Genomic DNA, 24,136 nt, shown 5'->3' on the forward strand with positions numbered 1-24,136 from the left:
CAATAAAGCAAAAGTTTTTCTGTAATTCTCATGCTTTTTCTATGATCCAGTGGATGTTGGCAATTTGATCTCTGGTTCCTCTGCCTTTTCTAAATCCAGCTTGACCATCTGGAAGTTCTCTGTTCATGTACTGTTGAAGCCTAGCTTGGAGAATTTTGAGCATTACTTTGCTAACATGTGAGATGAGTGCAATTGTGCAGTAGTTTGAGCATTCTTTGGCATTGCCTTTTTTTTTGGATTGGAATGAAAACTGACCTTTTCCAGTCCCGTGCCCACTGCTGAGTTTCCTAGATTTGCTGGCATATTGAGTGCAGCAATTTCACAGCATCATCTTTTAGGATTTGAAATAGCTCAACTGGAATTCCATCACCTCCACTAGCTTTATTCGTAGTGATGCTGCCTATGGCCCACTTGACTTAGAATTCCAGGATGTCTGGCTCTACTTGAGTGAACACACCATCGAGGTTATCTGGGTCATTAAGATCTTTTTTGTGTAGTTCTTTGTGTATTCTTGCCACCTCTTCTCGATATCTTCTGCTAGTACCCAAACCAGAGGGCAATTTTTAAACATTATTTCATCTCTTGATTTTTGGCTGTGCCAGGTCTTCGTTGGTGCGCACAGGTTTTCTCTAGTTGCGGCAAGCCGGGCTCCCTAGTTGCAGTGTGCAGGCTTCTCATTGCAGCAGTTTCTCCTGTTGTGAAACACAGGCTCCAGGGCATAGGCTCAGTAGTTGCAGAACAAAGGCTTGGTTGCCCCACTGCATGTGGGATCTTAGTTCCCAGACCAGGGATCAAACCTGTATCCCTTGCATTGACAGGGGGATTCTTAATCACTGGATGACCAGGGAAGTTCCAGAGGGCAGTTTTGAGGATTGAAAGAGATAAGGCACTTCATCTCTCTCAACATCCTTCCCAACCCTCACAAACTACATCCCCCACAAATCAAGGCCTGTCTCCTGCAGGTGCTCCAGCCACCAATCTAGTTCCCTTTTGCCATCACTGTCTTTCTCTCTTATGGTAAATGAAGTAGGGATTTTCCATGTTTAAAGATTACTTTAACATCTTTTTTCATGAATCGTCTGTTCATACTTTTTTGTCCATTTTTCTATCTGGTTTCCACATTTCCCCATCAAATTTAGAGAGTTACTCATTTATTACTGAGAATGCTCCTTTATCCATTATGTGTGTTGTAAATATTTTCTCCTAGTTTGTCAGTTGTCTTTCAATTTAACTTATGGTATTTTTCACGTGTAAAAGCTAATGAAAATTTTATGTAGTCAAATTTACTAATCTTTTTTTTTAATTAAAAAATTAAAACTTTTTGGCAGCACTGTGGCCTGTGGGATCCTAGTTTTTGGCATGTGGACTCCTATTTCCCCAACCAGGGATGGAACCTGTGTCCCCCGTATTGGAAGCATGGAGCCTTAACCACTGGACCGCCAGAGAAGCCTCTGTACTAATCTCTTATGGCATCTGGATTTTGAATCATAGTTAGAGATCTTTTTTCCACACACAAGTTATGGAGGAATTCACCCATATACTTGTATACTTCCCTGGCGGCTCAGCGGTAAAGAATCCACCTGCAATGCAGGAGATGCAGGAGATGCGGGGTGGATCTCTGGATCAGGAAGATCCCCTGGATGAGGGCATGGCAACCCTCTCCAGTATTCTTGCCTGGAGAATCCCATGGACAGAGGAGCTTTGGGGGCTACAGTCCATAGGGTCTCAAAGAGTCTGACATGACTGAAGCAACTGAGGATGCACTCACCTACTGGTAATTACAGTTTCATTTTTTACATTTAGATACTCATCATTTAGGACTTTATTCTTGTGTATTGAGTGAGGAGTGGACACTGGGTCAAAAGTAGAAAAAAAGACGAAGTATTTTGGAGACAACTGGTAAAATTTGAATAAAGACCCTGCATTAGACCATCATTAGTAAATGGTAAATTTCCTGAATGTTATAACAATACTGTGGTTATGAAGGAAAATATCTTTTCTCTTATATGATCATCTGTAGTTTTTAGGATGGCTCGGTCACTATATCTTCAGTTAACTTGCAAATGGTTGAGCAAATATATGTATATATTTATAATAATAATAATATATTTTTAATATATATTAGACAAAATTAATAAAATGTGACAAAATGTTAGCAATTGATGGCAGGCATATGAGTATTTACTTCACTATTCTTGCAACTTTTCTTGAGGTTCAAAATTTTGAAAAATAAAAAGTTGGCGGAATTGCCTGGTAGTCCAGTGGTTAGGGCTCCGTGCTCTCACTGCCAAGGGCCTGGATTCTATCCCTGGTTGGGGAACTAAGATCCCGAAATCTCAGAAAAAATTAAAAAAAAAAAAAAAAAAGTTGGGAGGAAGAGTGTTACGGCAAGGTTTGAGTAGGCAAATGAGGTACCTGGCCCCTTTAAGATGGCCCCGCCCTTCACGTCCCGCCCCCCCCAGAGCACCGCCCACCCGGGAAGGCTAGGCTCAAGCCCCGCCCCTCTGCTGTATCCGGCCCTCCCCAGCCCGCCCAGGCCCCGCCCTCCGCAGAGGAGTGCTGTCACGTGAGCCAGGCTGCGGCGCCCCGCTCCGCGCCGTCATGGTGGCCCCGATGTATGGCTCCCCGGGCGGCCGCCTGGCCCGGGCAGTGACGCGGGCGCTGGCGCTGGCCCTGGTGCTGGCCCTGCTGGTCGGGCTGTTCCTGAGCGGCCTGACCGGCGCGATCCCGACCCCGAGGGGCCAACGGGGACGGGAGATGCCGGTTCCGCCCGCCTCCCGCTGCCGCTCGCTGCTCCTGGACCCCGAGACGGGCCAGCTGCGCCTGGTGGATGGCCGCCACCCTGACGCCGTAGCCTGGGCCAACCTTACCAACGCCATCCGCGAGACCGGGTAAGGGTTGGCCGGATCTCGCGCGGGCCGGCCGGGGGAGGGAGTTGCGTGGGCGCCGGGCCTCGCCTGCCCCTAGGACGGGCCTCTTGCTGATGACAGAGTCCCTTCCTTGTCTCCCTGAGGGTCAGTTTCCCTCCTCTGAGGCTGCAGCGCCGTGGTTGGGTGGGGCCAATGCGGCCTCCCTCAGCTCACAGGGCCAGCCCCTTGCCTTCAGCCAGGGATGGGAGGACCTCTGTTTCCCTGGCGACACAGTAATCCGCACATAGGCCAACACTTTCCTCCTCCTCCACACCCGCCCCTCTCAACCCCCCCGCCCCCCCCCCCCCCCCGCAACGTCTCACTCCCAGGAACCGGAGGGATTGTACTACCTCTCCAGGAGAAATTCTCACTTCCTTGGTTGTAGCTTACCCTGTGGATGCTAGCCCCACCTGCCTCCTTTCTGGAACCAGAGCAGCAGGACTGAGCTTGGATTCTAGGCCAGTCTGAAAACAGAGTCCCTAAATTCACAAAGACCCAGATGGTATCCTTGCTTGGCTTCTGCTCCCCACTTCCCTCCTCTCTCCTGGTCCAGGGGAAAGTCGCTTGTCCAGATGCTTAGTATGGAGCCAAGGACTCTGTCTTTGGCAGTCACTGTCCTTATCACAGGGGTCTGGGCTGTCATTCTGATGTATAGCTCTTACCTGACTCCTCTGCCTGTCTGGGCTCTCATTTCCCCATCTGTGGCTTGGAATTTGAGGATATGCTATGCCTGGGAAGTTGGGCGGTGCCTTTCTCAGGCCTTGTACCAAGGCTTGTGCCCATTCATTCATTCATTCACTCACCTGGTGTGCTTGGCCATGGGGACACAGAGTTGAGGGGGTCCCCACTCAGTGGAGCATCTGCCTCAAAGGCTTGTCAGCATGGCCCAGGCCCAGGACCCAGGCTGTGTTGGGGGTCTTAGGGAACCCTTTGTGTCCCCTGGACCCTACCCACACTAGCCCATCCTGGGCTCATCCAGTTTGCTGGAATGCATTCATTCCTGCAGGTGTTGGGGAGACACAGGACACCGAGGACGCCCCAGTTCTGGGGCTTTGTGGCAGCTGGGAGGGTGTTAGATAGACAGACCGGAGATCGTGGGAAGAGGATTTACTGCAGACACAGGAGCTGAGTGGGGCTAATCTGGGAAGGCTCCCAGGGAGAGGAAGCCACAGGGTAGGCTGGCATCTACAAAGGAAACCAGAACTCTGTGGGATATGACTCTAGAATCTGGTGACCCAGTCTCTGCTGACTCATATATTTTTGGCCCTGCTTAGCAGAGCTAAGAGAGCCTGACAGTCTCTGCCTGGATATCAGCTGGGAGGAGGCACAGAGATAAGGCTCAACATGGGAGAGGGGCTTTGGCCCCAGCAGTTCCCCACTGGGCTGCGTTGCTGTCAATTATGGAAAACAGAAAAGTGGGGAGAGGATTCCCATGATTGTGCTGGATGGAAAGTTCTTCCAGGCTCAGCTCTGGTGCTGTGTGACTTGGGCTAATCACTTCACCTCGCTGAGCCTGTTTCCTCCCTTGAAGGTGGGGCTTGAAGGAAAATTCAGGGGGATTCAGGTACACAGAAAGTACCTCTGTTTATTTACTAAAGGAAGGAGTGAATGAAAGAGAAAAAGAATGGGTGTCTTCTGCCCCCGTTTTACAGTTGGGGAAACTGAGAAATGAACCCTGTTCTCTTCTACACTCCTTGCTCTCACTTCACTGTTCCAGCATCTTTTCTGTCCACTCTGCCCCTTTCCTTCTGGGTCTGACAGCACTTGGGACTCTGATGGAAGGAAAATTGCATGGGAAGCCCCCGTTTTGTAAGCTGGGAAACTGAAGCCCTCAGACACCCCCTTTTTTTTTTTTTGGCTGTGCCCTGCAGTTTGTAGGATCTCAGTTCCTGGACCAAGGATTGAATCCGGGCTATGGAAGTGAAAGCACCGAATCCTAACCGCTAGACCGCCAGGGAATTCCCCCCAAAGACACTTTCGTGGGAACTCAGAAGTGAGACGTAAGAAGGACAGCTGGGGCATCCTCTTTACTAAGCACCTGAACCTCTCATCTGGGGTCAACTGACTTGTCTCAATTTTTGGAGAGTGGAAATCATGATTTGACTCTTCTGTTCACCTAGAATTGACATCTTTCCCTCCTTTCTGGCCCTGAGTTTTCACCAGATCCTGGAATTTTCAGGATAACTTGCATGGTCCTTTCACCCATAATCTCTCTTCTTTCAGTTGTGCTGTATCTGACTGGCTCCCGTGAAGCCTAAAACATTTAGGACTTGACACTTGGGGGATCAGAGATGCCCCCAGAGTCAGCGCCTGCCCCAGCCTGGCTCTGGCCTTGGTCCTGGGGAGGCTGACCCCTCCAACCTTACCTTTTCCTCCTTTTCTGATCTGATCCCCCCCAACCAGCTGTTTGATCTAAATTGCCTTCAAGTTGATAGAGGAAGTAAATACTAATAAGAGGGAATTAACCTAATAGGAAGCTGGGAAACAGCCCAAATCTATCACCCAACAAGCAGAAACACAGCCCAGTAAAATGGCTAATTATCACCCGACTCTTTTTAAAAAAATTTTTATTGAAGTATAGTTGATTTATGATGTTATGTTAGTTTCGGGTATATAGCAAATTGAATCCACTATACATATTCATAAATCCATTTTTCTTTTTCTTAAGATTCTTTTCCCATATAGGCCTTTAAAGAGTATTGAATAGAGTTCCTTGTGCTCTACAGAAGGTTCTTATTAGTTATCCAACTGTTTCTTTGAAAAGTCACAAAAGATCAACTTATACCATCATGAATGGAAAAGGAGTGATAGCCACAGATAAGGCAGTACATCCCACATAGTAGAGGATGTCCAGGGCACACCATACGCTGAAACGGCAGTGATGGGAAAGGGAGATTTGTAACCTGCTCATGTCACGGGCTTCCCTGGTAGTTCAGTGGTAAAGAATCCACCTGCCAATGCAGGAGACACTGGTTCGATCCCTGGGTTGGGAAGATCCCCTGGAGAAGGAAATGACAACCCACTCCAGTATTCTTGCCTGGGAAATCCCATGGATAGAAGAGCCTGGTGGGGAACAGTCCATGGGGTTGCAAAAGAGTCAGACACAACTGGGCAACTGAGCATGCACGCATGCTCATTTCACTAGAATGGTCCGACTTTTCCCAAACGTGGCCTCTTCATTAAACCCTGGCGTCATCTCAGAGGTATTAGTTGCCCCTGACATAAAATCACAGTGTGGGCCATAGACTTTCCAGAAAAAAAAAAAAAAAAGATTGAGGAAATAGATTCAGTGTAGCTGACTTTCTATTTTTGTCAAGCAAGTGCATTAGAAACAAACCAGAACAATATTTATCGATCTCTTCCCTTTTCATCTTCTAAAGCGGTCAGCTATTTTAGAACCAAACAAGCTGGAAGGCTATGATCTCTGAATCAAGAATAGTCTAATGGGAACATTTTTCTTTAGAAACACTCTTTTCTCAGTAGTTTGTTTTTTGTTGTCATTGTTGTTGTGTTTTTGTTTTTTTTGTCCAGGGACTGGGATAGTGTCTCAGAGTTGTCAGCCAGCATGGCAGTGAGGTATTCCAGAAGTCATTTGCTGATGTCCAAACCTTCCAGTTTTACAGATGGGAAAACCGAGGCTGAAAAAGTACGAAGGTTTGGTTTGCAGCAAGGTTTCAGGTTTAACATCAGAGAGATCTAGGTTCAGATCTTTGCCCGGACACTTACTACAGGTGATCATCAGCAGCTGCCTCACTTTCGTGATGAGAATGGTGCCAGCCTTGCAAGGTTCTGCAAAAGAATCATTTGATAAGGGCTTAGGGCCTGAAGCAACAGGGGGATCCTCAGAGATCAGCCTCAGGGGCTTCAGCACTGAAATCCCCTCTCTCTTTCTAAGGTGTTCTGGAAAGATAGGCTGAAACCCACCTGACCAGGTTTTTTGAGGACTCTGGTGAAGTAAATAAACCCCATCCAAGTGGAATCACCCCAGTTGCCCTTTGGAATAAGGCAGCCCAGGGAGGAATTCAGGAGGCACTATCTTGAACAAGGGGAGTGACTCATTCCTTATTTACAGTACCATGGCCTGGCTGGGAGTGGATTATTGCTGTCCACTCATTCTTTTCCTTTTCATCCAGCTTGAAAGAGTCACGCTGCATTCTTTTATATTTTTGTGCTTAATTATTAGTTAATAGTTAATAGTACTGAATAGTTAAGAGTACTTAACTATTCAGGGCTTCCCAGGTGGCGCTAGTGGTAAGGAATCCACCTGCCAATGCAGGAGACTCAAGAGATATGAGTTTGATCCATGGGCTGGGAAGATCCCCTGGAGAAGGAAATGGCAACCCGCTCCAGTATTGCCTGTAAAATCTTATGGAGAGAGGGGCCTGGTGGGCTAGAATCCATGGGTTTCAAAGAGTTGGACACGACTGAGCACACACTTAACTATTCATGGTAAAAAAAATTCTAGCCGTTTAGAAAGGTGAGATGGGATGTGGAAGATAAACCGTGCCCTCATTCTTTCTTTTTATACATAAAACCACTGTGAGTTCTTTCTTCCAGAATTTTCTATGCCTAACAGGCCTAAACATACATACATACATGTGTATGTGTACTGGTGTGTGTCTCTGCTTGTGTAATGCTTTTGAACATGAGGTTATCCCGAATCTACCATTTGTCCTTCTCTAATCCTTGGGGTTTTTTTTGGAAATAAAAAAAATCTAATGTCTGACGCCTCATTACACGTGGCAGCCTGCCACATGGTTCTCTCCGCCCACTGCGTCTATGGGTAGGTTATTGTGTTAGGCCCCAACACCAGATGTTTTGAGAGGGTCCAGGTTTCTCCAGCTCTACTCAGAAATGCCAGGGATTTCCCTGGCAGTCCAGTGGTTAAGACTCTGAGCTTCTACTGCAGAGGGCATGAGTTCTATCCCTGATTGGGGATAAGATCCTGCAAGCCAAGCAGTACAGCCAGAAAATAAAAGGCTGCTGTGAACAAGGACCCTCCTATGCCTCCAAAAGGGCTGTGAGAGTCCGGGTCACATGGTGAGTTCTCAGCCACCGCCTGAGTCCACGGACTCGGCACCATGGCCTGCTCCTCGCCAGAGAGCTTTTAAGGAGGGGCTGTCTGGAGGAGGGCCACTGACCTTTCAGTTATCACCAAGACTTAGTATCTGAACAGCTTTTTTGGTTGTAGGTAATTTGTATACATTCTTTCTTGATTCCCTGTGCTTTTTTTTGGTTTTTTTTTTGGTCATAAGAGAATCTACATACCGGGCCTTGTTTGAAAAATTTCTTCCCACCACCAAATCTACTGGATCACTCCAAACCTCCTGTCTCAGCTTCATGATAAGACATGTATTTAGTGGCTGTAAAACGTGAGTTCTCTTCTGGCACCTGCCATGGCAACTCTCTGGAGTGGGAATCACTTTGCCCATTTTACAGATGAGAAAACTGAGGCCCAGAGAGGGTAAGCAATTTGCCCAAAGGTACACAGTCAGGAAGAGACAGACCTGGGGATTCAAACTCAGCCTGAGGGAGCCACAAGCCCAGGCTCTCTTTGTCTTCTGCTCTCCTTGAAATTTAAGACCTTTATTCTAGGCTCTTGTGTTTTCCTGTCCTTATCTGTGATTATATGTGAGTCATTAGCTGGAAGTCCCTGGCTCTCATATTCCTTTGGTAAGAACTAACCCCTTTACCTTTAAGGACAAAACAGTTGCCCACAAAACTCAGTTAAGTTAGAGGCTCAAAGCGCATGCTCTGCAGTGCTAGTCTCAGCTCCTTCACTTACTTGCTGTGTGACTTCAGGCAAGTGGCTTCACCTCTCTGAGCCTCGGGTCCCACATCTGTACATGTCAGAAGAATTTAGAGGGAGAAGTAAACGTGATGTGCTTAGCACTGGGACTTGTTATCCACTGTGTCGGGGCCCCATACCAAGTCCCCACAGCTCCATTTTATCTTGTGGCTCAATTTCTTTGCTTTAGAACTTTCAGAGCTTGGCCTTCTTTCTTTTACTTTTCCTCTCCTCCCTCTGACCCCCTTCTTCCTGCAAGCTCCTACTTAAACTTCAAAACCCAGAGGAACTATCACCTCTTCTGAGAAGCCTTCCTAGATTTTACTCAGTAGCAGCAGGAGTGTACCTCCTCAGGGTGCCCATGGCACTTTATTCCTTTTCTCGTCACGGCAGTTGCATTCTTTCTTGTACCCTTGGTGTCTGGCGCCCATAGGTGCTCAAGGAAGCTTGATTGGCGAAACTTCGGGGTGTGAACGTTCGATAGTCACTATCTCTGCTGCATCTTCTCTCGGACAGAGCTGTCCTTGTCCTGGAGCTCCTTGGCGGCTTTTCAGCCGGCTCTCCACGGGACCGCCCTGGCTCCGCCTGGCTCTCCTGGCACGTAACGTCCTCAAGCTTTCATCGGTGTCTGCTGTTGCCCTCATTTTCTTAAAAGAAATTCCCTTCACAAATGTTTTCCTTAGTTACAGAAGTCACCTGGGTGAATATTTCTGTGTCCTTGGAGCAAGGATGAAATCCAGAACCATAAAGGAAAGATAGGACAAAGCTGAAAAGCGCTCTATGGCAAAAACAGAAGCAAAGATCTATTAAAATACAGGCATTTTCCATATCAGTGACAAGCCAATGGGCTCACATGTATGGAGAGAATCTAACCAAATGAGACGTCCATATGCTGCAACTAGAGAAGCCCACTGCAGCAATGAGACCCAGTGATGCCAAGAATAAATAACTAAATGAATTAAAAAAAGAAAAAGATATGGAGATGACTAGAAGAGTGCCTGGCACAGAGGAAGCCCTCCCTAGGTAGTAGCTGGTGTTATCCTGGGGGCGGGGTGGGGAGTAAAGATTAGTATAGCTCTGTCTATCAACATCTGTTAAAAATAAAAATCCACGTATCCTTTGACCCAGCAGTTCTGCTTACAGGGACTCAGCCTGAGACATGTATGGAGGCAGATCGACAGACATCCACGTGAATGGCAGTTCGTCACTGAGTTGTTTTCTGTAGTTGCAGATGGCTGCAAGCCAAGCCGAGCGCCCGTTCCACGCGCACCCCCCTCACTGACCAGGTGTCCCCCTCTCCTTTCTGCAGGTGGGCCTTTCTGGAGCTGCACACGAACGGCCGCTTCAATGACAGCCTGCAGGCCTACGCCGCGGGCGTGGTGGAGGCTGCCGTGTCCGAGGAGGTAAGGGCCTGGTCGGTCGGGGAACCCGGGACTCCCCCCACCCAGCAGCTGTGTTCCCTAGGGAGCTTCGGAGGGGTCTGAGATGTGTGTAGGGGGGTCTCCCCCATCCCCGGCCTTCCATTCAGTTGGGAAGAAAAAGCTCACCTGTTTTTGTTAAACATTTACCCTGGGTACTCTTTGAGGCATGTGAAAAACACTCAACGTGTTTCAAAGTTACGAAGCTTAATAATAAAATAAATGCCCAAACTAAACCCTGGAATGGTACTAATATTAATTGAAACCCCTTTCTCAACACCATTCCCCTGCCTCCCCTAGCCCAGAGACACCCACCAAACTGCACAGGGTGGCTGCCATTCCCATTCCCTTTCATTCATTCATTCATTCATTTTTATTGAGATAGAATTCACATGCCATAAAATTCACCATTTTAAAATGTGTACACTCCAGTGGTTTTTACTATATTCATAACGTTACACGACCACCACCACTATCTAATTCCAGAACATTCTCATTACCCTAGGAAGAAACCCCATACCTGTTAGCAGTCTCCTCCCTTTCTGCCCCTCCACCCAGCCCCTGGCAACTGCTAATCTACTTTCTGTCTCTACGGATTGGCTTATTCTGGACAATTCCTATGAAAGGAATCATACAACATGTGGCCTTGTGTGACTGGCTTCTTTCACTTGTTTTCAAGGTTCGTCCATGTTTTAGCATGTGTTAGAACTTTATTCCTTTTTATGGCCAAATAATACCACATCTTAGGGACAGACAGTTTTATTTACCCACTCATCAGTGAGTGGACTGAGTTATTTCCACTCCCTTCCTTGGGTTAAACTGGTTTTACTACACGTGATGAAACCTTAAACAAACTTTTGTGTTGCTTTAACTGCTTTGGGGCTGTTTAAAAGTGGTAGTCACCCCTTTCAGAAGGCATCAGGAATGGGTGAGGCTGTGGTGTGCCGGCCACGCTCCCACAGGGTGGGTGGGGCTGTGACACCCCCACTGGACAATAACTCGGCATTAGCTTGTAGAATTGAACACACACGTGCCTTAGGACCCAGTGGCCCCACTCCTCAGGCATGTACCCTAGAGGTGACCCGAGGATGCGCGTGAGGGGTTCAGAGCATCCCCCGAGGCGGGAACACTGAAATGCCACCAGCAGGTACCCCCCGGGCAACCGGCTTGTGGTACCCAACACAGTGCAAGATGATAGAGCCATGAAAATGAACGTGCAGCGTGGATGGGTCTGAGATGCGTAGCAGTGAGGGGGACAGAGCCCATCACAGGAGACGGGGTATGACCCGACAGCCTTCTGTAAACTCCCTCTCCTCTTTCTGACCCCCAGTTGCAGTTGAGATCCCCTCCTGGGACCTCAGTGTCTGGGGAGAGGTCAGACACTGGGTCAGGCCCTCATGGTTTGGGGTGCCCAGTGGTAAATGAGGCACGATTCCATCTCTCGTGGTCCTCGTAGCCTGAGCCAGGAACAGGAACACGGAGGCAAGGCCCGCAGTGGTTCTCACATGAGAAACTCCAGATACACGTGCCAGGCGCTTTGCCCACGTTATCTCCCTCAGCTTGCACACCAGCCCCCAAGGGAGGCTCTGGATCAGCTGGGGTGACGGAGGCGACTGGGGTCACGTGATCTTTGACCCTCCAGCCTGGCCCAGGCTAGTTCATGTGACATCGGGGGCAGGGAGGTGGGAACAGCCTGTTGATGGCTGGTGGAACTGGCACACGATTCTCTTGCCAAGTTCACTGTTGTGTCCTCAGTGCTTGAGACGGGACATAATAGGTGCTCAGCAACATTGGTCATTGACCGATTGACTACATGTAGATTGCGGTGAGGGCGGGGGTCCCCAGTGGCAAAAGAGGCTTCCTGTAGGACAGACGGTGAATGCTGAAGGCTTTCAGAGGAGGGAGGCCGCCAGGGGCATTGGGCCATGACCGGAGGGAGTCAGAGCTGGCTGGGTGAGAAGGGCCCTTGGGGACAGAAGCCGGCGTGGGCGAAGGTTCAGGGGTGTCCCCACCAGGGCTCCTGGACTCTGGAGACCTGGACGGGAGTAGGGGCTCTGAGCCCGAGTGGGGGGCCAGGGGGTCCTCAGGGAAGAGAGCAGCCCTGCTGCCCCACCCCTGCCCTCGCCCGCCTCACGCCCCCCACCTCCCGCCCCAGCTCATCTATATGTACTGGATGAACACGGTGGTGAATTACTGCGGCCCCTTCGAGTATGAAGTCGGTTACTGCGAGAGGCTCAAGAACTTCCTGGAGGCCAACCTGGAGTGGATGCAGAAAGAGATGGAGCTGAACAACGGCTCTGCTTACTGGCACCAGGTGGGCGCAGCCCCCGTGCTCAGAGGGCTGGGGCGGCAGGTTGGGTCAGCTTCAGGGACCTGCTGCTACTGCGGCTGCCCCTGTTCCACTGGCCAGCCTATGTGTCACCCACTTCTGTCAGCCAGCCCTTTCTTCCTCCCTCCCTTACCCATCCATCCACCCACCCATCTGCCTACCTGTCCATTCTCACATCTGTCCAGTCTTCCTTCCCCCCATGTCCACCCTTCCCTTTCTCTCTCCTATACATCCATCTGTCCATCCACCCACCCATCCATCTCTCTTTCCACCCACCCATTCTTTCATCTGTCTATCCAGCCACCCACCCACCCATCCATCCGTCTGTCCATCCATTTACCCATCCATGCATCCAGTTTGTCAGCTCATTTGTCCACCCCCCACAAGCCTGTCCATTTTTCACTCTTTTCTTACTCATCCATCTGTCACCTACCTGCCCATCTTAGCCTGGTTGGCAGGATCTTCTGTCCATGCACCCTGTTGCTATATCCTGTTTGGTTACCTGTTACGGTTCATCATCTACCTGTCTGTCCATCTGCCCTCCCTTCTACCTGTCTAGCCATCATGCTGACTGACCACCTTCCCTGCTTCATTCCTTATCTTTCTGATCAGAGTCTTGGCACTCATCTGTCTGTCCATCTGTTGACCCATCCCCTTGCACTGTCTTGGCTCTTTGTAAAGCTTACCAGGGGCTGCCTTGTTGTTCCGGGGTGATGCCACACCTCATAATGTGGCCTCAGCAGCCCCTGGTACCCTCTCCCTCTCCAGCCTCATCACCTGCTGTCCTTGATCTGTGCTCCGGCCTCTGGTCTCCTCCCAGTTCCTTGAACAAGATGTGTTACCTTTTGCCTCAGGACTTTAGAAAGTGCTGTTCCTTCTGCCTGGAACACTCTTCTTCCCCCCACTCTGTCCGGCTCACCCCCACCATCCTCACGGCCGCATGCCCTCTCTGCACTTCCTGGTAGCACTCTTACAAGGCATTCAGTGCCTGTCTTCAACCGGACTCAGGCCCCATGAGGACAAAGCAAGGACCACATCTGCTTTGTCCGCTGTGATAGCCCTAGTACCTAGCACAGGGGCTGGCATATTGTCGGTGCTTTATAAGTGAAGGTTTGTTGCATTTTGACAGATGAGGGAATGAGTCCATCCTGTCCTGTCCATCTACTTCAACACCTGCCTGAACATCTGTCCTTCTCTCCACTCTCCTGCCCATCTAGATGATTGCCTTTCTCTCCGTCCTCTTGTTTACCTCCGCAGCCACCATCCATCTATCAGTCCTGCCTGTCCATCCATCCCTCCATCTATCCTTTTGTCCATCTGTCTTACAGATGCTTGCTAAGTGCCTGGTGTATGTCCAGCCCAGGCCAAGGCCCCATGGGGGACACAGTGATATACTCCGTGGTTACAGAAGAAGGACAGTGACAGTGGGGAGAAGTCAGCCACATGAGACCAGTGCCCCGAGCCAGCAGCATAGCCAGTAACAAAACTCAGAACAGGGAGCCGTCCACAGTGGGCCAGGGCAGGCTGGGAGGCTTCCTGGAGGAGGTGGCTTTGAGCTGGGCCCTTATGTGGGGGTGATTTGGGGTTGACACGGAATGGAGACATGCAGTTAGGTGATGGCAGGAGGGTGCTTAGCTTGGAGGGGTGGCTGTGGTTAAGGAGGGGGTCAGGGCTGGCTGGAGCCTGGAGGGTGCATCTGAGCCTCTTTTGCCAGAGCCCCTCCCATTGCAGGAGAAGGTGTGAGCCTGGGGGAGAGGCCTCACCCTCCCTCTGCCCCCTGCCCTCTGCCCCTTTCCCCTCCCCCTAGGTGCGGCTGACCCTCCTGCAGCTGAAAGGCCTAGAGGACAGCTATGAAGGCAGTGTGACCTTTCCAACTGGGAAGTTCACCATCAAACCCTTGGGGTTCCTGTAAGTGCTACCCCTAGAGTGCATAGGGCAGGGGAGAGGGCCACACACCTTACAGTCAGACAGGCCTGGGAGCCAGTACCAGCCCTGCCACTTCCTGGCTATGTTGCCTCGGACCGGTTGCCAGACCTCCCAGTGCCTCAGCTTCCTCCTCTGTGAAATGGGTACATAATGCAGGCGTGGTAACCCTCCAGCACCCTGGCCCTCCACAGCCTGTTGCAGATCTCTGGGGACCTCGAAGACTTAGAGGTGGCCCTGAATAAGACGAAGACCAACCATGCTATGGGCTCTGGCTCCTGTTCTGCCCTCATCAAACTGCTGCCGGGCCAGAGTGACCTCCTGGTTGCCCACAACACCTGGCACTCCTACCAGTACATGCTGCGCATCATGAAGAAGTACTGGTTCCAGTTCAGAGAAGGGCCCCAAGGTGGGTAGATGTGGGTGGATCTGTGTGTGTGGGCATGTCTGTGGGTACACAGCTTGCACAGTGCTAGGAGGGGTGGGCCTTGGCCCTATATACACTGGGGTCACTGTAAGGCCATGCTAAAAGTTCATGTTATTGTTAACTAGTTTATTTCCTTTTAATTTTTATTTTACAAGGTGTATCAGCAAGCTACTGCTGTGTAACAGATCAACCCAAATTTAAAACAAAGGTTTAAAATAGCCATTTGTTTTTACTCACAATGTCTGTGGGTGTCTGTGGGTCACTGGGTGGTTTTGTTATTCTGAACCAAGCCTGCTGATGTTGGCCAGGCTCACCAATGCTTCTGTTTTCAGCTGGGGTGAGCTGGCTGACCTAGGGTGGCCTCATCTGCATTTCTGGGGGTTGCTGTCAGCTGGGATGACATGACAGCTGGGCTACATGGGCGTTCGTCCTCCCACAGGCTAGCTCAGGCTTGTACCTGTGACATCTGGGCAGGGAAATGTGGAAGGCCTCTTGAGGGCCCACTGAAACTGGCACAACATTCTGGTGCTCAAAGCAAGTCAAGTGACCAATTCAGATTCAAGAAGTGGGGAAATAGGGACTTCCGTGGCAGTCCAGTGGTTAAGACTTCACCTTCCAATGCAGGGGGTGTGGGTTCAGTCCCTGGTCAGGAAGCTGAGATCCCACATGCCTGGAGGCCACAAAACCAGAACATAAACGGCAGAAGCAATATTGTAACAAATTCAATATAGACTTTAAAAATGATCCACATCAAAAAACAATCTTAAAAACAAAGCCTACATAAGTTGTACATGTATGTTATGGAAAATTGGAAAACACAGCAAAATGATACACACACAGTAAAAGTCATTGGAACACTCTGCAACCCACAGGGGATCATTTAGTTACTTTTTTCCCCTGGACTTTTAAATAAAATGTACCTCATCATTCCATTTGTTTAAACACTTTTTTATACTAGTAATGTGTCAGTATGTTCTCACTGCCACATACTCTAGCACTAGAGATGGAGAAATACATCTCCCTTGATGCCCTCCTCCAAAATTCCAGACCTCTCCTAAGAGGATAGCACTGATGCCATTTTGGTTTGGATCCATCCAGATTTGGGGGGATGCATTTATACGTGTGCATCTATGGACCTCCTAAAAATTAATAGACTTGAGACTGTCCTGGTGGTCCAATGGCTAAGACTCTGCACTCCCAGTGCAGGGGGCCTGGGTTTGATCCCTGGTGGGGGAACTAGATCTCACATACCACTATGGGGAGACGTTGATCAGAGAGGACCAGCTCCCAGTTAGAAGACAAGTAAGATTTTTAAAGTCTACTTACCCTGAAGCACACCATGGTAACTGTGGTTAACAGCACAGTATTGTATACTTGAAGCCTGCCAAAACAGCAGAACTTAAGTGTTTTCACCACACACACAACAAAGGTAACTGTGTGAAATGATGGATGTGTAATTTAGTTGATGGTGGTTATCCTTTCACGGTGTCTACAGCTGTCCCATCATCACAGAGTGCAACCTTAAGCACAATTTTTACTTGTCCGTTATACCTTGGTAAAGCAGGGGATAATCACCACCCCCCCCAAAAAAAAAACCACGGAGTGTGTACTCTGAGACTTCTGGGTATTTGCTGTCTGAATAACCTTTTTTTTTTTTGCAGTAGATTTTTGCAATAAAAAAGGAAAGCCAAAAGTATAGTAATTAAAAAATTATATATCCATTTTGCTACTAGCTTTTATACAAATGGCCTGGTTTGCTAACTCTCAGAAAGAATGGAGTGGGGGGCTTCCTCTGATGCCTGCTGCCCCACCTGGTTGGGTGGAGGTGTGGGGGTCCTCATATGGATTTGTCTGACCAGCCCCCACCCCACCCCAACTTGAGTTCACTCTTGCCCTTGCAGCGGAATCTACCCGGGCTCCTGGCAACAAGGTGATCTTCTCATCCTATCCTGGTACCATTTTCTCCTGTGATGACTTCTACATCCTTGGCAGCGGGCTGGTGAGTCATCTTCTGTGTTACCTTTCTCCTCCCCCCGGGCAGCTTCTCACCTGGCAGCTCAAGTGCAGCAGGTGGACACCCCCACAACTGTGGGGGTGAGTCCATCCTCCACCAGGGGGCGCTCTCAAAAAATGTAGATCCGAGGCCCCAGACCCTGTGGTTGGTCCGGACCTCTGCATTGTCACCCAGCTCTTGGGAAATTATTGGTCTGGGCCCTTTAAAAATATCCTCTGCCCCAGTGACCTCGTTTTGTGTTTACGTATTTAGGACAAGCCATTTCTCTCTCCACCATGACTCTGCTCTTCCTTGTTCTGCTTTTCCTCTTGTTTTTCACAAAACCCCCTCTAAACCTGGCTGGGTTCTCTGAATAAATGTTGTTTATTACAGTGTGTTGTTTTTATCGGTTTTCCTGGCTGGGTGCCAGACTCTCAGAAGTCTGTTCCTGGCACCCCTGGTGGATTTCAGCAAGCCCTGTGGTCACCAGGGCAACACTGTAGAGGAGAAAAAACATCCCTTAAAAAACAGCCTAGATGGAGAAGACGCCAGTTCCTGGGGACAGGGATGGAAAGCCTTTTTTGTTTCTATTAGTCTTATGTGAGGAGCAGGGCATTTAGTCTCCTTAGATGTGGGAACAAGCCTGAGAGGGGCCAGGCAGTGGGTGAGGGGGCCCCCTTGCTGCGGTTTGGGGCTGGGAAAGCAGAAGTGAAGCCTGGGGAAGGACAGTGGATCCTTGCAGGATTGATCCCGGTTTGATTCTGTTACCTGGAAAGTGTCCAAACAGGAAATTTACCTGCCACTGGGGTTCTTAACAAAGGTTCCACGGGCTCCTTTGGCCGTCTGGGGAGCTATTAACCCCCTCTCAGAATAATACTTTTAAATGCATAAACCAACATGTAGGGTTATAAAGGAGACAAATTACATTGACATGCATTTATTGAAATAGTATGTAAGCTTTTAATGTAATATACAGACATACCTCGTTTTATTGAACTTTGCAGATACTGTGATTTTTACAAATTGAAGGTTTTTAACAACCCTGCAAGTCTGTCAACACCATTTTCCCACCAGCATTTGTTCATTTCATATCTCTGTGTCACATTTTGGTAGTTCTCGCAATATTTTTCATTTTTTCATTATTATTATATCCATTATGGTGATCTGTGATCTTTAATGTGACTATTGTAATCATTTTTTTGTTTTGTATTGTTTTTTTCTTTTCTATTTTTAAATTAAGATGTGTACATTGTTTTTTAAGATAACACTATTGCACATTTATATTAGATTATAGGTTAGATAGTATAGATTAGATAGCATTTGTTCATTTTGTATCTCTGTCACATTTTGGTAATTCTTGCAACATTTTTATTTTTTTCATTATTTTCATTGCAGTGATCTATGATCAGTGATCTTTAATGTGACTGTTGTAATCAGGTTTTTCTTTTCTATTTTTAAATTAAGGTATGCACAATGTTTTTAAAGACATAATACTATTGCACATTTATAGTAGATTTATAGTAGATTGCACACTTACAGTAGATTATATAGATTATAGTGTTGTGGAAAGGCTTCCCAGGTGGCTCAGTGGTAAAGAATCCACTTGCCAGTGCAGGAGACACGAGTTCAATCCCTGGGTCAGGAAGATCCTCTGGAGCAGGGCATGGCAACCCACTCCAGTATCCTTACCTGGAGAATCGCATGGACAGAGGAGCCAGGCAGGGTGCAGTCCATGGGGTCACAGAGAGTCAGACTTGACTGAGCAGCTGAGCACACACACGCACGGTATCATGGAAATGACTTCTCTGGGAGCTGGGAAGTAAAAATTCACGTGACTTGCTTCCTTTCAATATTCGCTTCCTTGCGGTGGTCTGAAACAGAGCCTGCCGTTTCTCTGGGGTCTGCCGGTAGGTGCTGCTTTATTAGCAGGTTAAATAAGAAACTGGTTGCAGGTGGGCTCCCTGCCACAATTTGGAAGTTACAGGGAGCATACACAATCTGAGTTGTGTGCAGTCCTGTTGTATGATGGGAAAACATCCGTGACATCTGTTGGTGGCTGTCTCAGGTACTGCTGATAACATTGGCAGGTCGTCCACATTATCAATGGAAGATGCTGCATTTCGGTTTGACAGTAGTGCAAATAAAGATGTACTGTTTCCCCACCCACGTCTGTAGACTGCCTGAGTACGGCTTCTGAGGCCAGTTTAAAAAAAAAAAACTAGTCAACAGTTCGGAGCCACGATTGGTGTAACAGTGCTCCCCCTAGGTGGCAGCATGCCCCAGCGGTGAGTCAGGTGACCCTTCAGTGCAGCGGCCCCGGTCTCTCCCGCAGGTGACCCTGGAGACCACCATCGGCAACAGGAACCCGGCCCTGTGGAAGTACGTGCAGCCCAAGGGCTGCGTGCTGGAGTGGATGCGCAATGTCGTGGCCAATCGCCTGGCCTTGGACGGGGACTCCTGGGCCGACATCTTCAAGAGGTTCAACAGTGGCACGTGAGTGGGCACCGTGGCCTCTCCACCCAACCTCCCCACCAATACTCAAGACCCCGGGGGGACCTGACGTGGCACCGGGGCCACACACACCACCCTCTTAGCAGAGTCCTCTTGTTTCATACGTGGGGAAACAGAGGCACGGGGAGGAAAGGGTTTACCCCTCTCTCGCAGGCTCCTCCACCCGGGGAAGGCTCCCAGAGAAAGGCCAGGAAGAAACGTGGAACTCAAGAGCTCTGGGGACAGTAGGGAGGGCCGTCCGAGGAGGTGGATATGGGTGGATGGGGCCCCTGTGAGCCAGAGACACTGGAACCGGATTGGACAGGGTCTTAGGAGGTTGGGCAGAAGAATCCACCTTTGTTCCATTAAGCACTAGGGAGCCACAGACTCCTCCGGAGCAGGTAAGCAGCGTGATGAGAGAAGAGTGTGAGGAAGGCTGGGCAAGCCACAGTGTCCAGGTGATGGTTGAATGGCCGGACACTCCCAGAGCACCCTGGCCACATGATTCCTGGCTGTGTGTGGCCCGGGGGACAGCGGGTGGCTGGGGCAGCGGTCCCGGGTCTGTTCAGCTCTCCCTCCTGGGGCCTGGCAGGTACAACAACCAGTGGATGATCGTGGACTACAAGGCGTTTGTGCCCGGCGGGCCCAGCCCTGGGAGAAGGGTGCTCACTGTCCTGGAGCAGATCCCGTGAGTACCCGGAAAGGGGCAGGGTGCCCCAGCAGGGGGAACCGCCTCGGCGGAGTCCTGGAGGCCGCTGAAACTGTGTGGGAGGGGAGACCTCAGGAAGGCAAGCCTGGAGGAGAAGGCAGCCACGGACTGGGGCTCAAGATTTGGGACATAATCTCCCCGTGGGCAGTGGGGAGCCTTCGGGGGTCCTTGAGCACAGCAGCGCCTGCAGGAGCCTTTCTCTCTCACCACTTGCACCCCGTCTCTCTTCCTGGTCGCAGGGGCATGGTGGTGGTGGCCGACAGGACCTCAGAGCTCTACCAGAAGACCTACTGGGCCAGCTACAACATCCCGTATGTCCTGCTTCCTGGTGTTTCCCACCCTTTGCCCAGTTTTCCATGCAGGGGAGGGGTCGTTCCCCGGTGATTCTTTAGTTCCCCCAAGCAACCCACCCTGGGACTTCGCTGGCGATCCAGTGGGTTCAGACTCCGTGCTTCCACTGTGGGGGGTGCAGGTTCGATCCCCTGGTTGGGGAACTAAGATCGCGCAAGCCATGTGGTGTAGCCAGCAGGGGGGAGAAAAAAAAGAAACAAAAGTAAAATCATTAACAAAAATAAGAAAGAAACCCACCCCATCCCCTTCTTCACCAGGAAAGCCCTGACAGTTTTGGGGTACAGTTGTGAGGTTGGCATCTGTAGGGGCCCTCCAGTCTGCACCCGCCGCAGGGTGGTGGGGAGCGGCCTGGCTCAGGTGCCGACCCCTGCCGTGGGCCCCCAGCTGGAGCTGCTTTAACCGACTGCACAGCCAGCAGCCTTTACCCCTCACAGTGCTTTACCTGGATTATCTCCTTTGATCTGTATAACTACTGCACGTGGTAACCACGGCTCCTGTACCCACTTCACAGATGATGAAACTGAGGCCTTGAGAAAGTACCTAAAGTTCCCGAGGTTCCATAACTGGTCAGTAGTGAGGTCAGAATTTGAACCCCACATCTCTTATTATAAGAGTCCAGAACTTGGCCACCCCTCCAAGCCTCCCAGCAGCACTAACAAAAGACATGATTATTGTAATCCCGACCGTCGGGGTTGTTGGTGTTCATGTCCTGGCACGACCGCCCTCTTTGCCTCCGAGGCCATGGCCAGGTAGTCAGTGGGGGCCGTGAGTGACCATCCTCTTCCCCGGCAGGTCCTTTGAGTCTGTGTTCAATGCCAGTGGGCTGCCGGCCCTGGTGGCCCGCTATGGGGACTGGTTCTCCTACGACGGGAGTCCCCGGGCCCAGATCTTCCGACGGAACCACTCGCTGGTACACGACCTGGACTCCATGATGCGGCTTATGAGGTGCGAGGGGGGCACCGGGAGCCCAGAATCGTGTGGTGGAGCTTTATAGTAACTCATTCTAGCCTCCTGACAAGCCGGGGGGCGGCAGAGGGTGATGCATCCATGACAGCAGGACTGAGGCGTCAGCAGGACCTTGGACAGCCAAGAGCACAGAACATGCCCCCGTGATCCTCGGGGAGCACGCTCTCCCTCAGGGGTTGCAGAGATCCATCTCGTACTCACAGTGATGTTGATGAGTAACGAGGACTGTCTGAACTCCAGGAAATGCTGTGAAGGGACAAAGCGGGGCCTCTAGCCTGGCCTGGAGTGGGGGCCCAGAGGGACACCCCGAGGAAGGGATGGCAGAGCCAAGGGCTGAGTGATGGTTGTGGAATGACCAGCAGAAGGGGGTAGGTGACGGAAGTCCAGGTTGGCACATTGAACGCAGGTGGCCGGCTTATGGGGCTGCTGCTTGGAGTCCAGTCTCCCCCCACCCAGCACGACTGGTGTTTCCTCTCCTTCCGCGTCCAGGTACAACGACTTCTTACACGACCCCCTGTCACTGTGCAAAGCTTGCACCCCCAAGCCCAACGGGGAGAATGCCATCTCTGCCCGCTCCGACCTCAACCCAGCCAATGGCTCCTACCCCTTCCAGGCTCTGCACCAGCGCTCCCACGGGGGCATCGATGTGAAGGTACCGGGCTTGGGGTGCTGTGGGTGGGGGGCGGTCAGAGTTGGTGGGGAGCCGCAGGGCCTCCTGGGCCGGGACGACTTAGACACCTGCCCTCCCCTCACCCACAGGTGACCAGCGCTGCCCTGGCCAAGGCCCTGCGCCTCCTGGCCGTCAGCGGCCCCACGTGGGACCAGCTGCCCCCGTTCCAGTGGAGCACCTCGCCCTTCAGCGGCATGCTACACATGGGCCAGCCTGACCTCTGGAAGTTCTCACCCATTGAGGTCTCTTGGGACTGAAGCTCCATCTCTGCTCTGCTGCCTTCTGCCCCCGCTGACCCTGGCGGGGACCACCCAACTGGCTGCCACCCTGCCCTCCAGCCTGCCTCCTCTGCAGGGGAGGGGGCATTGTTGCCCTGCTGTGCCTGGATGGGGACCTGGGCCGGTGCCAGCTTCACTCTCGTCTGGGCGGCCTCTGGGGTGGGGAACGGAACCCCAGGGGGTGTGGGACTGACTGTTTCCCCTGCCTGGGTGATGCTATCCCTATCTCCCTCTGCATCTCTCTCCTTTTTTTCTCTACCACCCTCGGGTCCCAGGACCCGGTTCTGCAGGAGAGGCCCCAGTGCCTACATCCCAGCGCCATTCCTGCCTGTGGCTCTGGAGCTTTGGCTCCAGGTCAGCATCACTCCTCCCATCCCCACCCCAGCCCATCCTCTCCTGGGGAAGCAGCTGCCCCTGTTTCTCCTCCTGGAGGACGGAAACTGGAAACACTATGAAAAACCAAAGTTTCTGGCTACCTGTGGCTGGAGGGGCCCAAGCGTCCTGCTCTCCCCAGGGCCAAGCAGGAGTGTCAGCCCCTTGGCTCCAGCCTCATGGCCCCCGCCCCCCAGCGCCGGCCTGCCCCTGGCCTCCGGGCAGGACCCTCAGGCCCCCTGCTACAGGAACCACACTGCAGGCTGTGCTGCCATTAAACAAGAGAGGCCGAGGCCCCTGTGCTGTGCTTCTTGGGGCCACGGGGACAGCAGGGTCAGCATCCTTTCTCTTCTCAGGTTTGAGTTCTGACCGTTCACCCATGCACCCTCCTGTCCATCCTTCTGTCTGTCCATCTGTACAGGCATTCACCTGCCAACCCACCCCTCGTCCATCCGCATGGTCATCCATCCGTTCATCCACCCATCTTCCATTTATCCATCCATCCACATATCCATCTATAATCCAACTGTCAATCCATCTACCCATGCATCCATCCACCCATATCTGTCCATCCATCTATCCATGTGCTTATTGAACACCGACTTTGTTCTGGGTCCTGTTGTAGGGCTCTCTTAACCACCAGGTCCTACCCCCACCTCCCCGAGTCCTACCAAGGGTGGCGGTGGGGGAAGACAGATCAACGCAACACAGAGCCCCTCCCCATCCGATCTCGCCCAGAGCCTCCACTGGAGACAAGACTCGTGCCGTGCTTGGGGAGAGGAAAGCACAGAGCCCTGGAGTCAGAGGCCTGGGTTCGAATCCTGTCTCCACCTCTTACTGGTTACGGTACTTAACTTCTCTGTGCCTGCGTTACCTCGACTGTTAAATAGGTAATGATGTGAGCAGCATTTCCCTGCGTGCGTGTGTGTGTGTGTGTGTGTGTGTGTGTGTGCTGGAGGAGGGTGAGATTCACTGCAGTGGTGGCTATGACATTGCCCACATGGGGCCTTACACACTCAACATTCATTCATTAGCAAGAATTTATCAAATATTTAAAACATGCCAGGCACTGTTATAAGGTCCTGGGGATACCTCGTAACAGGTACCAAAAAAAAGAAAAAAAATCCCATGATGTTGACATTGAGGAAGTAGACAAACACAGTGTGTATGATGTTGATAAATGCTCTGGGAAAACAAGCACAGTTGAGGGGTGGGAGTGGGTTTGCTATATATATGTGTATGTGTAATTTTTTTCAGGGCACATTGCTTGCACTCAGCAGCTTGTGAGATCTTAGTTCCCCAAACAGGGATTGAAAACATGCCCCTTGTATTGCAAGCAAGTGGAGTCCAAACCACTGGACCACCAGGGAATTCAGCTTTTTTAAGTTCCACATATAGGTAGAAGCTGCAAAGACCCCTATTCTGGGCAGGCTTCTCTGAACTGACTGATACTTTAGACTCTATCCCTCCAGGAGCAATTCTGGGGCCAGTCGGCTGGTGACCCCCCATCCCT

General features: G+C 50.8%; 1 protein-coding gene across 1 annotated transcript; it reads left to right on the top strand.

The window, feature by feature from the left end:
- The first annotated feature begins 2,546 nt into the window (after window positions 1–2,546).
- PLBD2 (phospholipase B domain containing 2) lies at window positions 2,547–22,916 on the top strand. The gene is made up of 12 exons (XM_043901720.1): window positions 2,547–2,891; window positions 10,007–10,100; window positions 12,271–12,429; window positions 14,252–14,352; window positions 14,562–14,776; window positions 16,696–16,793; window positions 19,120–19,280; window positions 19,870–19,965; window positions 20,226–20,297; window positions 21,130–21,282; window positions 21,793–21,955; window positions 22,063–22,916. The coding sequence occupies exons 1-12, from the start codon at window positions 2,602–2,604 to the stop codon at window positions 22,228–22,230; spliced, it is 1,770 nt and encodes a 589-aa protein (XP_043757655.1). The 5' UTR covers window positions 2,547–2,601; the 3' UTR covers window positions 22,231–22,916.
- The last annotated feature ends 1,220 nt before the right edge of the window (window positions 22,917–24,136 follow it).

Source organism: Cervus elaphus, chromosome 5, assembly GCF_910594005.1.
Source record: "Cervus elaphus chromosome 5, mCerEla1.1, whole genome shotgun sequence".
NCBI classification, from domain to species: Eukaryota; Metazoa; Chordata; class Mammalia; order Artiodactyla; family Cervidae; genus Cervus; species Cervus elaphus.